The sequence below is a fragment of the Peromyscus leucopus genome, chromosome 23 (assembly GCF_004664715.2).
Source record: "Peromyscus leucopus breed LL Stock chromosome 23, UCI_PerLeu_2.1, whole genome shotgun sequence".
Lineage (NCBI taxonomy): Eukaryota > Metazoa > Chordata > Mammalia > Rodentia > Cricetidae > Peromyscus > Peromyscus leucopus.
The window spans coordinates 814,017-828,702 of NC_051082.1; the positions used below are offsets into that span (position 1 = coordinate 814,017).

General features: G+C 43.6%; 1 protein-coding gene across 15 annotated transcripts in view; it reads right to left on the reverse strand.

Annotated features, from left to right (window-relative positions):
- The window catches only part of Ep400 (E1A binding protein p400), a 109,215-nt gene that overhangs the window by 14,137 nt on the left and 80,392 nt on the right, over window positions 1–14,686 (reverse strand). For 9 of the 15 annotated variants that reach the window (XM_028857018.2, XM_028857015.2, XM_028857014.2 and 6 more), the window contains 12 exons: window positions 11,628–11,786; window positions 11,353–11,436; window positions 10,536–10,673; window positions 10,270–10,314; window positions 10,030–10,183; window positions 9,378–9,619; window positions 9,042–9,215; window positions 7,868–7,915; window positions 6,393–6,529; window positions 6,212–6,268; window positions 906–984; window positions 534–794 (listed from right to left, as the gene is read on the reverse strand). In XM_028857018.2, coding sequence (XP_028712851.1) covers window positions 534–794; window positions 906–984; window positions 6,212–6,268; window positions 6,393–6,529; window positions 7,868–7,915; window positions 9,042–9,215; window positions 9,378–9,619; window positions 10,030–10,183; window positions 10,270–10,314; window positions 10,536–10,673; window positions 11,353–11,436; window positions 11,628–11,786 — 1,578 coding nt within the window. The remainder of the gene's footprint in view (window positions 1–533; window positions 795–905; window positions 985–6,211; window positions 6,269–6,392; window positions 6,530–7,867; window positions 7,916–9,041; window positions 9,216–9,377; window positions 9,620–10,029; window positions 10,184–10,269; window positions 10,315–10,535; window positions 10,674–11,352; window positions 11,437–11,627; window positions 11,787–14,686) is intronic. The other 6 variants (XM_028857021.2, XM_028857020.2, XM_028857017.2 and 3 more) reach the window with 3 other exon arrangements.

Sequence of the window (14,686 nt, forward strand, 5' to 3'; positions counted from 1 at the left end):
CTGTTCTCTTTAAGTGTGACTCCACCTGTGGTTTCAATGTCTGTGTGACAAACATCACAGAAAAATGAACTAAGTATATATGTCAACAATTATGTCTTTCAGGCCCATAACTCTGAATTTCTTTTGGATATTTGTATGCTTATGGCTTGAGAAAGTGGGTGGGCATAAGTGGAGCATCTTCAGGTGGTGGCTGTGCATGCACACTGACACAGGAGGTACTGCTCTGTCTCCCTGCAGTGAGTGAAAGGAACAAGCAACAAGCTCATCTGTCCAGCCTTTTTTTTTTTTTCAGACACAGTCTTGTTTTACAGCTGAGGCTGGACTCATACTCAAGATCATCCTGTTTCAATCTCCCTCAAGCTTGGATTAAAAGTATCTGCAACTATACCCATTTTAGAACCCACTTCTCCTGAGCCCTGATCCTTGTACCAAAGAGCTTCACCTTCCCAACCCAGTGAGACTAGTTCACGAGCCTTGGAGGACGGCACAGTCAGGTGAAAAATCACCCTGTGCGTTCAGAGGGAGGTCCTCACCAGCACAGCAGCACTGCCCACAGTTGTCATCGTGGGTTGCCCCTTTGACTGTGCCTGCACCGGCTGTGGTTGGGCCTGGACCTGGGGCTGGGGCTGGACAGCAGGTTGTCCTGCTGGTGGCTGGCTGCCTGTTGCCTGTGGCTGAGGCAGTGGTGGTGGTGGCTGCTGTGGAGGTGGTGGTGGCTGCTGTTGTTGCTGCTGCTGCTGAGGGGGCGGCTGTGTCACAGGTGGCTGCTGGGCCTTCTGCTGATCAGCCAAAGCCTAGAAGGGTCAGATGAGAGGAGAAGCTGCTAAAGAAGCTGGACCCAGCCCAGGGTGACAGCATTCACAGCAGCATGTTTCTGAGAGGACCCAGGGTCTAGGGCACTATACCTTTTTTTCTTTTGCAATTCGCTCTGCACGGAGAGATGCAACTTGAATGGGAGGCAGCGGTTTGTCATAGTTGATTCCACTGAAAGGTAAAAAGCCCTTTTATCTACAGCTTCAGTTACATATATATCAGCCATGGTCAAAAAAATTACTTGGAAAATTCTAGAAACAATTCATTATTTTTTTTTGTTCCTATTTTTTTTTTTTAATAGATTAAATTTTCTAGCTATGTGTATGTGTTTGAGCTTATGCACATGAATACAGGAGTCTATGAAGGCCAGAAGATTCCCGGGAGCTTCAGTAACAAATAGGTGGTTGTGAATCATCTGACATGGGTGCTAGAAACCAAACTCTTTTTTTTTTTTTTTTTAAAGATTTTATTTATTTATTATGTATACAGAAGAGGGCGCCAGATCTCATTACAGATGGTTGTGAGCCACCATGTGGTTGCTAGGAATTGAACTCATGACCTCTGGAAGAGCAGTCAGTGCTCTTAACCTCTGAGCCATCTCTCCAGCCCCTAGAAACCAAACTCTTAACTGCTGAGTACTATCTCCAGCCCCACAATTCACTAGTTTTAAACTACATATTGTCCTGAATATTTGATGAAAACATGCATTGTCCCATTCATTCCAGACCAAGATAAACTATGTTTTGGTCCAGGGTGTCCATACATCACCCATATATTAGTCACTCTGATGGGGGAATATCTTTCTGTATGTTGCAAATATGTGTTTCTCTGATTGGTTGATAAATAAAGCTGTTTGGCCTATGGCAAGGCAGCTTAGAGGCAGGCAAGAAATTCAAAGGGAGAGACAGGAAGAAGGTAGGTAGGTGTGTGTGTGTGTGTGTGTGTGTGAGAGAGAGAGAGACAGACAGACAGACAGACAGACAGACAGAGACAGACAGCTGCCTGAGAGAGACAGACAGAGACAGCGAGAGAGAGAGACAGAGAAAACGTAAGCTGCCCAAGGAGCAACATGTAATGGAACGCAGATAAAGTCATGGAACATGTGGCATACATAGATTAATAGTTATGGGCTAATTTAAGATATAGAGCTAGCTAGCTAAAAGCTTGAGCCATGGCTATGCAGTTATAATTAATATAAGCCTCTGTGTGTTTACTTAGGGGATGTGAGTGAGAGATTTTGTCCTGACCACCGGCAGGCTGGAACAAAGGAAATCTTCTAGCTACATCACTCTGTTATAGTCTCAGCTATCAGACTGACTATATTTCAGGCTTGTGTTAAAAAACTGCCAGGCGTTGTGGCACAGGCCTTTAATCCCAGCACTGGGAGGCAGAGGCAGGAATATCTCTATGAGTTTGAGGCCAGTCTGGTCTACAAACTGAGCTCCAGGACAGTTAGGGCTACACAGAGAAATCCTGTCTTACAAAACAAAACAAAAAAAAGAAACCATACTGCTCTGGATGACAAAACTGCTTTAGAAAGTAAAACAAAAATTTAATGAGAAATTATAAATCCAAATTGATAAAGATTAGAAAAGGGAAACTACCCCAAAATTTAGGGTTGGGGAAGGGTTTTGTTTTTGTCTTTCAGGAAAATGAAGTCATCCAGCTAAGGAATCTAAAGAACACTGGACAAATGAGACATCTGAAGCAAAAGGACAAATCATCCAGAAAACTTGTCCCAAGAAAAAGATTTTCTGCAGTGAACCACAACCACACCTAATAGCGACCTTTGAAGACTTAGAAAAGATGTAATCCCACAATGACAATCACCACCCAAAGATTGGCTTTGGACTACAAACTGCTCAGGACAATATCAAGATGGCTAGCTGAGATGATACAGCCTCACAGACTACTCTAGCCAGGACTTGAGACAAGCTCTATGCTTTCCCATTATGTAGAGACTGGACAACAAATGATACAGCTATCTCTCCCAGGACCTGACAATTAACCCAAAATTTTTCTTTTCAGGATCCCCTAAAGATGTCTTTACCCCCAGACAACAGGAAGTAATTTTAAGAACATGACACCCACATTCCTAAGAGGTGGGGTGGGTAGCTTTTGGTCTTTCAATGGGTTATGGATAATTGTCATTGTTTAGGATGGTTGGTTACAAGTTGTTAACTGGTAATGGCCAGGAAAAAAAGCTAAACAAAGGAAATTAGATCCAGGGTTCTTGTTTGGAAAAAAAAAAACAAAAAACACTAGCTTGATTAGTTCATCATCTTATCTGCTTCACAGATAAGAAAAAGAAAAAAGAGGATATCGATAAGAGGTAGATTATTGAATCTGGAAAAAAAAGATATAGGAAGTAATAGGATAAAAGGTTAGATTATTGAATCTACTTTTAAAACTGGTTTTAAATATTTTACATTGGATTCGATTTTTGTATATTGTATGCAAATTTTGTATATTGATACAAATTTGATATTAATTTTGATAGAACATACTGCACATATACTTCTAATCTTGTTCAAGGTATTGTACCTATACAGCTCACTTAACAATGTAATGCAAATTTCTAGTCCTTAAAAGTTATTATTACCAACTATTTAAGATATAAAGAAATGCAGGTTAGTTGTTAGTCACCTATTACAATGGAACTTGTCAGGTTAGGTGTATTTTCAAGGTCAAACAGTTATATTTTGGATAGACAAGTTATCTTCAGACACTTCAGAGATCTACAGAATATGGCATTTAAGATGTTTTAATAACACAGATCTTTTTAAATTTTTATTTTTTTTATGACAATGAGACATGTCTACCCCCGGCAGCACCAATCTATTTCAGAGAAGATGATGAGCATCAAAGAAACTTCATATGGAGTTTACTTTCTTGCCACTCAAGAAAGTGCCCTTGCCTCGACTGCTGACAGTATGCTGCCCAAATGGACAAGCAAGACACAAAAGAAACAACTGCTGAACCTTGCCAAGACAAGGTAGGACAGCCCTTCAGAAAATCCTGCTTCACAGATAAGTCTGTTAGATATGCTAGGCCTGTAGGCTGAAGATGGATGCCCTAACGTTGCAGAGGAACCCTGGGTGACTACTGTCCAGGGAGCCAGCTATTTCTGTCATTTATCACATTTTTTGGAAGTCACTTGCTTGTACTTCCTGCTTACTTAGGTAATATTTTCTTCTTGGGTCTCTGAGGGAGCTGAAGACTAGATAGTTACAGTCTTCCTTGTTAACAAATTCAGAAAAGAAACTCACTAAAAAGGTGTAAAGTGTGTAATTTTGAAAGACATCAAAAGACATTATTCGCTTGGTAATACAAGTTAGGACAGAAAGTGAATTAGGTACAACATTTTGGACTCACCAAAATAGGATAGATATTGGAGTATTTTTTCTGAATTTGTCCAGTGTTTATGGATTGGACATTGTTAATGTAATTCTTGACCATATATATGTTGTATATGCTTATTGTACTTATTGTATATAGTTTTTATTATTAGTTATAAACTTCTTTTATTATTTTAGACAAAAAAGGGGAAATGTGGTGATATCTTGTGTACTCTAATAAAATTTGCCTGACGATCAGAGGACAGAACAAGCCACTAGTGGTGGCACACACCTTTAATCCTAGCATTTAGGAGGCAGAGATCCTTCTGGATCTCTGCAAATTCAAAGCCACCCTGGACTATATGAGATTGACGCAGTCTAGGAGAGAAAACAGTGGCTTTTAATCCCAGCACTGGGAAGCACTCTTGCCTTTAATCCCAGGAAGTGATGGCTGGGTGGAGAAAGGTGTAAAAGGCGTGAGGAGACAGGAACTAAAGGCTTTTCAGCAGAAGTCCCTTTCAGCTAGAGGCTTTTTCATCTGAAGCCTTTCTGGCTGAGGCCTTTTCAGGATGAGTTGTTGTCGAGGTGGGACTTGGCAGTGGCTTGTTCCTTTGCCTCTCTGATCTTTCAGCATTTACCCCAATATCCAGTTTCAGGTTTTTATTATAACCATTTAGCAATTCTAGCAACAGTGAAGATCTCTCCTCCCTTTCATGCTACATATACCTCTGGAAGGCATGCCAGCACCCTTCACAAGCACTGTGTGCCATGGTAGCCTTTGACCTACTAACACTAGCTTGATTAACTCATCATTCCACCCAGTCAATAAGCACTGCTGCAGATAACAAATGAGTAATGTAAGGCACCTCTAAAGGTAATTCCTATGGCAAACAAACAAAATCACAGCAGGGCTGGGCTTCCAGTTTCCACATGGTGGTCCAACCCCAGGAGATGGGACACCAGAAGGTGAAAAGCCCATGTCACCCGGAGCAGTGCTAACTGGGCTCTCAGCAAATGTATCAAGAGTTGACTATTGGGCAAGGACCACTCCTGTAGCTATGTGACAAGGAGACACACAGCATTTAACAGGAAAGCACAGGATGGAGAGGAAGCGACCAGTGTGCACATGTGCAGTGATAAAAACAAAGAGTTGGCTGTTTCACCTGAGCAGATCTTCTTCCTAGTAGTTCATCTCAGAGAACATACAAAAAACAAAACAAAACAAAAAAACTACTGCCAGTCTCCAGCCCTGATCTCAGCTACAAAGAGAATGCTTACAATCTCCCCATCTTCCCATTTTACAATCCACCCACTCACTAATTTATTTTTCCTTTATTGAATAACCAAGTACATTTACCTCTAAACTTAATAAGCTTTTTTTTCTTATTAAGATATTGTCTATTCGGGCTGGAGAGATGGCTCAGAGGTTAAGAACACTGACTGCTCTTCCAGAGGTCCTGAGTTCAATTCCCAGCAACCACATGGTGGCTCACAACCATCTGTAATGAAATCTAGTGCCCTCTTCTGGCCTGCAAGGCATACATGCAGGCAGAACACTGTATACATAATAAATAAATAAATCTTTAAAAAAAAAAAAAGATATTTTCTATTCATTTTGCATACCAACCACAGATCCCCCTTTTCTCCTTCCTCCCCACTCCCCCAACTTAATAAGCTTCTATGGTGTAACTAACAAAAGTTGTGCCTACAGAGCAGAAGAGCCCGAGGAAGAAAGTTCTTTACAATTCCTCTCTTAGCCTTGGAACATATTTGCTATACCAGAGAACAAAGCCCCTGCCACAAAGCAAGAGGAGATGATGGCTCCTTACAAATGCAGGACATGACTCTCAATGTGCTGCTGTCTGTCTGGCAGGGCTACCCCAGACACACTATGCTCAAAGGCAAAAGACCTCAAGATTTCTCAAGTTCAGGGCCTGTACCGTCATGGCCAAATCGTGGATCACGCTGTTTTATACTATAGTTCATCATTCTACTGAACTTAAAAGTGGCTACCCAAACTCATTTCAAAGGTGAAAAATGTGTCAGATCCATAGAAGTACCTTTCTGCCAGCACAGAGGCATGTTTAGGGTTCTTCTGAAAGGGATTCATGCCAAGCCTGCAACACAGAAACAAGAGAATGGTTACCAAACAAGAGGAAAACATAATCAAGAGCAAGTCTCAGTCACTAGTCTCTCAGCTGGTGCAATCACAGTAATGGGAAGAGAGCCCAGGGAACATACAGAGGCTTGATTGGGGGGCTTCTCTTGCCAGCTGTCATTTTCATCAGGTCAAAGTGGCTTGTGTACAGCTGGGTGTGAGTGGCGTTCTCATCCTGGGCATAAATCTGGCTTGTGCGGAGTGGACGGTTGTTCTTACTCTGAAACAAAATTGATAGGAACTCATCAAGTTTAGACCATCAGCCTGACACACAACTACTCTGGAAACAACCCTTTCTGAATCAGAAGCCTGTAGCTAAGCTCCAATGGCTGCACCCAAGTCCCACTCCCTTCCTTTCTTTCTGGATAACAGTAATACAACAGTTGCAACACTGAGTGGCCATCATTTGCTGGTAGCTGGCAACATTCTCCAAGCCTTAGGAACTTTGCTTAGTTGAGCCTCCCCTTCACTGAGGAGAGAGAGGTTGCACAAAATATTTAGGGTCACACTCTGGAGTTAACACACAGCAGGTGACATGGCAGGGCTGGCTGCAAGTCTTCAGCTGCTGAGTCTAATACCCATGGACAGACAGATGAGGCAGTGGTAATCTCACATAGATACCCTCTACCCATAGCAGACAGTGAGGATAACAGGGATGTCTAAAACTGCATTCCTTTGGGGGCTGTGATATCACTTGTATCTAGTGATCCTTCCTGCTTAAAAATGCCATAGGTAAACAAAATTCAACAGTTGTCTACTTGCTATCAAGACAACTGAACACTCCCCCCTCATATATAGGAAGTCCAGAGATAGTCTGTGCAAGGTCAGAGGTCAGGGACAAGAGCCCACAACCCCACCTTGCCCAGGACTTTCTCTCTGCCCCTCAATATCTCTAAACCCTGACCAACCCCATTACTGCAGTCAGTGATGTATATCCAGTAGTTGTGATATACATGTACACATCTGTTGCTGGAGAAATGCCTTAAGTTCAGAGAGAATGCCAAGGAAAGTCAGAACTAAAAAAAACGAATGTGCACGGTTACATGGATCTGCTTCTTGAACACTGCCCCCATAAGCATTCTCCTATTTAAAAACAACAACAACAATAACAACAACAACAAAACTAAACAAAGGGAAGCAGGGAGAAGGGAGAGTAAGGCCAGTGCATCACACCTACCACCAGAGTGAAGGCAAGACAAGGCCAAAGGCAGCAAGGACATGTGTTCAGCAACAAAGTCCTGGTTGGTTCTAGCTATGAACGACAGCTCCAGGGCTAGGTATGGTGTGCTTACTGGCATCTAGCCACCATGTCACAGACCTCAACAGGGTGTGAACAACAGGGAGGCTCTGGATGTCCCTGAGGGGTTCAGTGAGTCACTGTGCGGTTCCTTCAGATGAAGAAGCAAAGCCTCTATCCATAGGAATAAAAGGCACTTGAGAAAACCCTAAGTGCTGTATTTCTGCTACTAGAGTCCGGGCTCAGTCTGAATCTCATTGTGCTCCTTTTCACAGGCACTTACAGAAAGCTTTCCATCTCATTCAGAACACCTCCTCGTACCTTATAAATATTTTGTGCCTTTTTCTTTGGATTAGCTTCACAAATCAGCTATAAAAGAAGAAAATATTTTAGCTTTATTTTTTTTTTCAATATTAAGGTAATGGCTGCTATAATTATAAATGCTTCCAGAACATAAAAGAGTGAATGTGAGATTTCAGGAAGTTTTACGGTGGAGGTACCACAGAATGGTATCATGAGGAAGGCTTGCTTTTTTATTGAAAAAAAAAAAAAAGCAAACAAATGCTTTGTTCTGAGACGAGTGTTTTAGAAATGACGAGATGGTTCAGAGTGGTCACGGAAGTGAGGTGAGTGTGGCAACCTCATCCTGAGGGCACATGTGGCTCTTAACACCAAGGTCATGCTCACAAACTGTACCAAAATAAGGACTAGATGCCTGTCTTGCCAACATCGCTGTTGTTCCTACGCTAATAGACATACTGATGTGATCAGAAAGGCAGTGTTCTCTGTACATCTGCCTTGGCATCAGGGCTGAACATTTGTAAATGTTGGTGTGACATGGCCTGTGGACACTGTGCAGAAAAACTAGCTGTTAAGTGACAAAAACAACAACAACAAAAACAAAACAAAAAACAGGGAGCTGTGTAAAGAAAGCCAAATGGAGAAATGGAAACAGAGAGCAGGTAGGGGAAAAGCCAAGTAGAGGCCTGCATGACCCTGAGCAGCAGCTCGACTCATTTTGGTCCAGGATGCAAACCATAGCTGGCTTCTTAAGATAGACAGAATGGCTTGTCCACACTATAAACACTTTCAATGCTCAAAGTTAACCCAGAAACAGGCTGCTTGTCAAACCACAAACTGTGCTTGAAAGCAGCAGACTCTTCTTGAAGTGAGATGGTAACAAGTCAAAGAAGAGTTCTCCCCTTACTCCTCCGAAACCTGAATGGCACAGTTTTCCACACTGCAGCAACAGCAGAGGCTGGCACCTGGTCTGTATGCTAACATCAACCATGATCAAGGGCAAGATGACTGACTCTCCACGAAGGTCCATTACTCGGTGCCAGGTACTGTGCAGACGAAGGCCTCACTGATCAAGAAGGCTGACTTCACCACAGTCTACAGGGACAGCTGCACTGCCCAGCAATAAACCCACAGCAAGACCTGGCCACTGAAGAGGCCAATTCTTCCCAGGGAGACCAGGGGGTTCAAAGCTCACCTTCCCCTCCTCTCTGGGAATGATGACGTTCTCATAACGATTCCGGCACTGCTTGGAAGACCGGTAGATTCGGCTGCAGGAGTTGACAACATCACTGACGAGGTCCCAGTTAGGAGTGTGGGCAGGTGACACAATCGTAAGGTTCAAGGGCAGCTCAAGTAACTGCTTTACAGCCTGGAGGATGAGGTTTCAGAACACATAGGTCAGCACACTTCAAATGCATTGGTGTGTGGTCTTTCTATGTGCCAAACACACCACAAAGCACTGTGGATCACCAATGTTGGGGAGCAAGCAAACCATGGGAATGCTCAACACAAAGACAACACAGCCATTTACCTGCAGCAGGGCCCAGTCCTCGCCAATGAGCCAGTCGGGACTGTCCTGGGCAGGTTCCCCGGAAGACTTGACATAGGTAGGCAGAGGCTTGGCGAAGGGTGTCTGCTGCTTCAGCAGTAGGTTCTTCTTCTGCTCCTTGCCTTCACGTCGGATTTTCAACATGCCAGGTGCTGCCCGGTCAAACAAGGATCGTGGTGGGACAACTGCCTCACCATGCCGCTGCTTCTTCTTCCTGCCTGCAGCTGAAAAGGGGCAGAGTTCAGCAATACAGGACAGAGATTTCCTCCCAGTGGGGTGAAAAAAAGGAAAGAAGGCACACAAAAGGCATGTAGACCGAGGGGCTATGGAAACAACTGCTAAAAGTAAAACCACTTTCTTGAGTTTACTATTTGTCTGTTCTGGGGTTTCAAAACAGTCTCACTATTTATATTTAGCATAGGCTGGCCATGAACTCTTATGTTCTGCTTCAGCATCCCAAGGGCTGGGAATGCAGATGTATGCCATGGCACCCAGCCTCCTAGTGGTTTTCTAGTACTAACAACTGTCACCATCAAGGCTCCTTCCCTGACATAGGAGGACCCAGGAGCATGGTACAAGAGACAGTGGGTGGGTGGGTCCCTCTTCTTATTCCAGCAGAGAGAGGGGCACACACCTGAGGGATCTGTTTTGTGTCGCTTGCGCTCCTTCCTCACATAAACAGGAGGCAGTTTAGCTTCTGGGATGGGTGTGGTCTCATACATGAGACACATAACCGAGTCAATGTAGATGTCATTGTCATCCTGAGGAGGAGTGGGTGGTGTCCAGAGCTGCATAGAAAAAGCAGGTTCCATAAGCTGCTGAGCTATGCGAAGGTTGGTCTTTGCTCAGGCATTCAGGGAGAGGGGTCACGTACCGGCATAACTTCTGTCTGTCCATCAGCATCTTCATAGACATACTCCTATGGAACAGAAACAAGCTTAAAATACAACAAAGGTATTACTTCATGCTACATGCCACAATCACATACTTTCACCAATATTCAAACGTGACTGTGGATTTAAAACTGTGTTTATTTAAATCCTGGAAATACCATCCACTGAGGGTTATGTGAATATCAGTTAAGACCTCAAAGTGTCAGAGCAGCAGTCAGGTGAGAAAAGGAGCTGAGTTCTAGTTTACCATGCTGTAAGCGTCCTCCCGAGTGTAGGTGAGAAGCTCTGCCTCCTCCTGCTCAAGCTGCAGCTGGGCCTCTCTTTCCTGTAGGGCCCTAGCATTCTGGGATTCCCAGTCCCTCACCGACGCCATCACCAAATCCTGCTAAGAGAAAGCACAGGGGAAAGGACTTCCAAGGTCAGAGCCGGCAGGGTGTTTCTGACCTCTTCTTAGAGGTCAACCCCCCAGCCACTAAGCACACAGATGGTAGAGTCCCATCTCCCCAACTGAGGGATGTCTCAGTTCTTACTGCTGCACATGCTCTGCCCCTCAACATGTAACCCTGTATCAACCCCAAGCTACTTCAAAACAAGTGCAATGACATCAAGGTGAAAAGCAAACAATCCAGCTGCCTGCACAGGGCTTGCAAGATCTGTCTCAGTAAGGCCTCCACCACCAGAATTTGGCTCTGTCCCTTTAATTACATGAAGTGACATCACAGCTCAAATCAAATTCAGCACTGAAAATTTTTACTTTTTTTTTTTTTGTTGAGACAGGGTCTCCATGTAGTTTTGGTGCCTGTCCTGGATCTCACTCTGTAGAACAGGCTGGCCTCGAACTCACAGAGATCCACTTGCCTCTGCCTCCTGAGTGCTGGGGTTAAAGGTGTTTGCCACCACCGCCCAGCAAAAAAAAAAAATTTTTTTTTTTTTAACCTCAGAGCTGAGGATCGAACCCAGGGCCTTGCACTTGCTAGGCAAGCATTCTCCCACTGAGCTAAATCCCCAACCCTGAAAATTTTTACTTTTAATATGTTAAACTGACCAAAACTTGATTCTCTTACCTCACTGCTTCTCTCTTTTTCTTGTTCAATGGTCGTATGGAACAACTCCAAGTAATTCAATGCATATTTTTCAATTGGTGTAAGCTATTTCAAAAATACATTTTTTTGAACTGGGTTAGCAGCAACTTAATAAAGATCAATAAAATGCCTCATAAAATCCTCTCACGAACATTTAATTTAAAAAGTAACTGTTCTTAATCAAAGCAAACATATTTTACAAAGGGGTTCAAATGCTAAAATTCTTAGCTTTAAAGAAAAAAAAAAAATCCCCAAACCTGTTCCATAAAGTCAGCCAGCTCCTCCAGCTGCGATGGCTCCTCATCATATCTAGAGCTGTCGGAGTCTGAAGACACAACTACAGTGCTGGATCCAGGCACAGCTTCCCCTGTGGACCTTTGGGCATCTTCCTCCAGATACTCAATGCTCTTGAGGGCCTAAAGGAAGTATGCACTGAGACTTGATGGTGGACTTGGCAAACGAAGGACTTTGTAATGTTAAATAGACACCAGTACTGCAAGCAACAGCAAGCCTCCAGAAGTACTTCCCTTCTTTTAAGATTCTCATATACATGCTGAATGACAGGCATTCCAGTAATGAGAAATATGGATGGATCTAAAACTTCTAAAATTACTATCAAGCTAGACAGGAAAGCCCAAGGAAGAACAAAACACTGACATGGGTTACAGATGGTAACATGCTAAAAGAAACAGGGGGAAATGAAGCCACCAAAAATTATAGACTCTAAGAATGAGAAGAAACCTTGTGGTTTCATCTCATACCTAGTGTATGGTACTAACCACAGCTGCTGACACAAGGAGACCAAAACAGAGACCTCTGATCATAGTCCAAATACGAAAGCATGTCCACAGAAAACTGTAGCAGACAGAGGTGCCCAGAACATACAGGACAGCTCACTTTATTAGACTATGAAGCATGAACATTAAAAAGCTGACACTGGGCTGGAGAGATGGCTCAGAGGTTAAGAGCACTGACTGTTTTTCCAGAGGTCCTGAGTTCAATTCCCAGCAACCACATGGTGGCTCACAACCATCTGTAATGGGATCTGGTGCCCTCTTCTGGCCTGTAGTCATACATGCTGTATACATAATAAATAAATAAATAAATAAATAAATCTTAACAACAACAACAACAAAAAAAGCTGACACTGATGCAGGAGGTAGAGGCAGGCAGATCTCTGAGTTTAAGGCCAGCCTGGTCTACATAATAAGTTCCAGGACAGCCAGGGCAACACAGAGAAACTGTCTCAAAAAACAGAAACAAAAAAAAAGCTGCCACTGTTCACCTCCTAAGCACCCAGGAGCACACATCTGATCATGGCTGGGGATATAAAATGAGGTGCTCACATGTGAGACCATATAGCTATTGTTAAACAAAAACAAAAACAAAAAAACACCACACAAACCATGCAACCACTTTTCAGAGTATCTAGCAAAACCTGCAGTTAAAAAGATGACCATACTGCACAAGACCCACAAAAATCATTTCCAGAGGACAATAGAGGAGGGCACCATGGTGACCTAGAGAATCTCTAAAGTTGGATACAGAAGCCCTGATGAGGATAACAGATAAAGAACAATGGTATGGGTGCCCTGAGTGCATCAGACATAAAGTACCCAAAATGACAGTAGGAAGAAGAGAAAGGAGAAAACAAAACAACCTTCATCACGGAACAGACACTAAGACAGCTCAGCAGGCAAAGGTCTGTGTTGCCAAGATTGAATTCAAGCCCCAGAACCCACATGGTGGAAGGAGGGAACTGACGCTTGCAAGCTATTCTCTGACCTATCTACACACCATATCACACCATATCACACCACACCATACCACACCACACACCACACCACACAATCAATGTTAGAAAATATTGGGCTGAAGAGATGGTTCAATAGTTAAAGAGCACTTGCGTCCAGTTCCCAGTGCCTATATTGGAAGGTTCACAACAGCCTGTAACTCCAGTTCCAAGGGAACTGATTCCCTTTTCTGGTCTCTGTAGTCACTCACACTCATATGCACACACAGGTGTGCACACACACAACCACAAAATAACACACGCATACACACACACACATACACACACACACACACACACACACACACACACACACACACACACCCCTCCAAAATCCAAAAAACTTGACTAGGCAATTAAAAAGGTGTTCAGATTCACTACTCAACAGCAAGATACAAAATAAAGCCACCACATGAGACCAGGCAGCTGAGGCCCTGGGTGGTGCACAGCAGCTGCAGCACTCGGATACCATTGAGGCATACCATTTAGCTCTATCCACTAGTCATATATTCAAGGATATGCTGGCCAGAGAGCCCACTTTAAAGGCCTACATTCAGTAGGAATGCATGTACATGCTTACACGAGACAATGCAAAAGCACACTTCAAAACAGCCATCCACATACAGGTCTGATGAGCAATGTGGCAACTTTATAAATGTCATTATCCAGAATGGAGACAGAGACGTTACTGCCACATGAAACAAACAGAATCCCATTCATATCCAGCTCAAGACAGGCAGATGTAATAAGGTACCACAAGACTAGTCACTTCTGGAAGGGAATGGCTAAAGGAAGAAAGGACATTCTGAATAGTTCACGTTTAGAATCAGAAAGTAGCTGGCTATCACCACTGCTGGTAAAGACAAGCTATAATAGCATGGAGCACAGGCCAGTAGTATACCAGTGCATTGCCACACACCACCATTCATGGCTTTTGCAGAAAAGTAAGCAACAAGTCAGTAATTACCACCCTAGTCAAACAGCAGAATGAGAGGTGTGGCAGCTTCCCTGGGGAGGACACTCAAAGAGGGCACAAAGAGCAGGGTCTGGAGAGGAAGGAACCCCTTCCCTTCACGCTGTGGTAGAGAAGAGGTATTCAGTAATTAAGGGGCAAGTAAGGCTAGCCTTGGGGTGAAGAGGGTCTTGGTCAAGTCAGAAGCAGAAAGAGGGGATATAAGTAGCCTTGTCAGGTATCTGCTATTTTCCTATATAGGTGGCCACTGTACAGGACCCATGTGGGCAACTCCAAATCTTCCAGTGCATGCATTGAAACAGTTACATCCCACATATGAATCCAAAACATTACACCCTAAAAAGGCATCAACATGAGAAATGCTGAAGAAAGACATTATAGGGCCTCATCTAGTCTTCACAGTCAGCTGTGTATTTTACAGGGACAGTGCATTCAACACAGGTGAGCAATATTTCTAGTGCTTGGGGGCCACATGGGACTGGTGGTTCTCAGAGTCAGGGGAGGAAGAAATAAGGCAGCTCAATACTAAAAATCAAATATGGCTCAGAAAG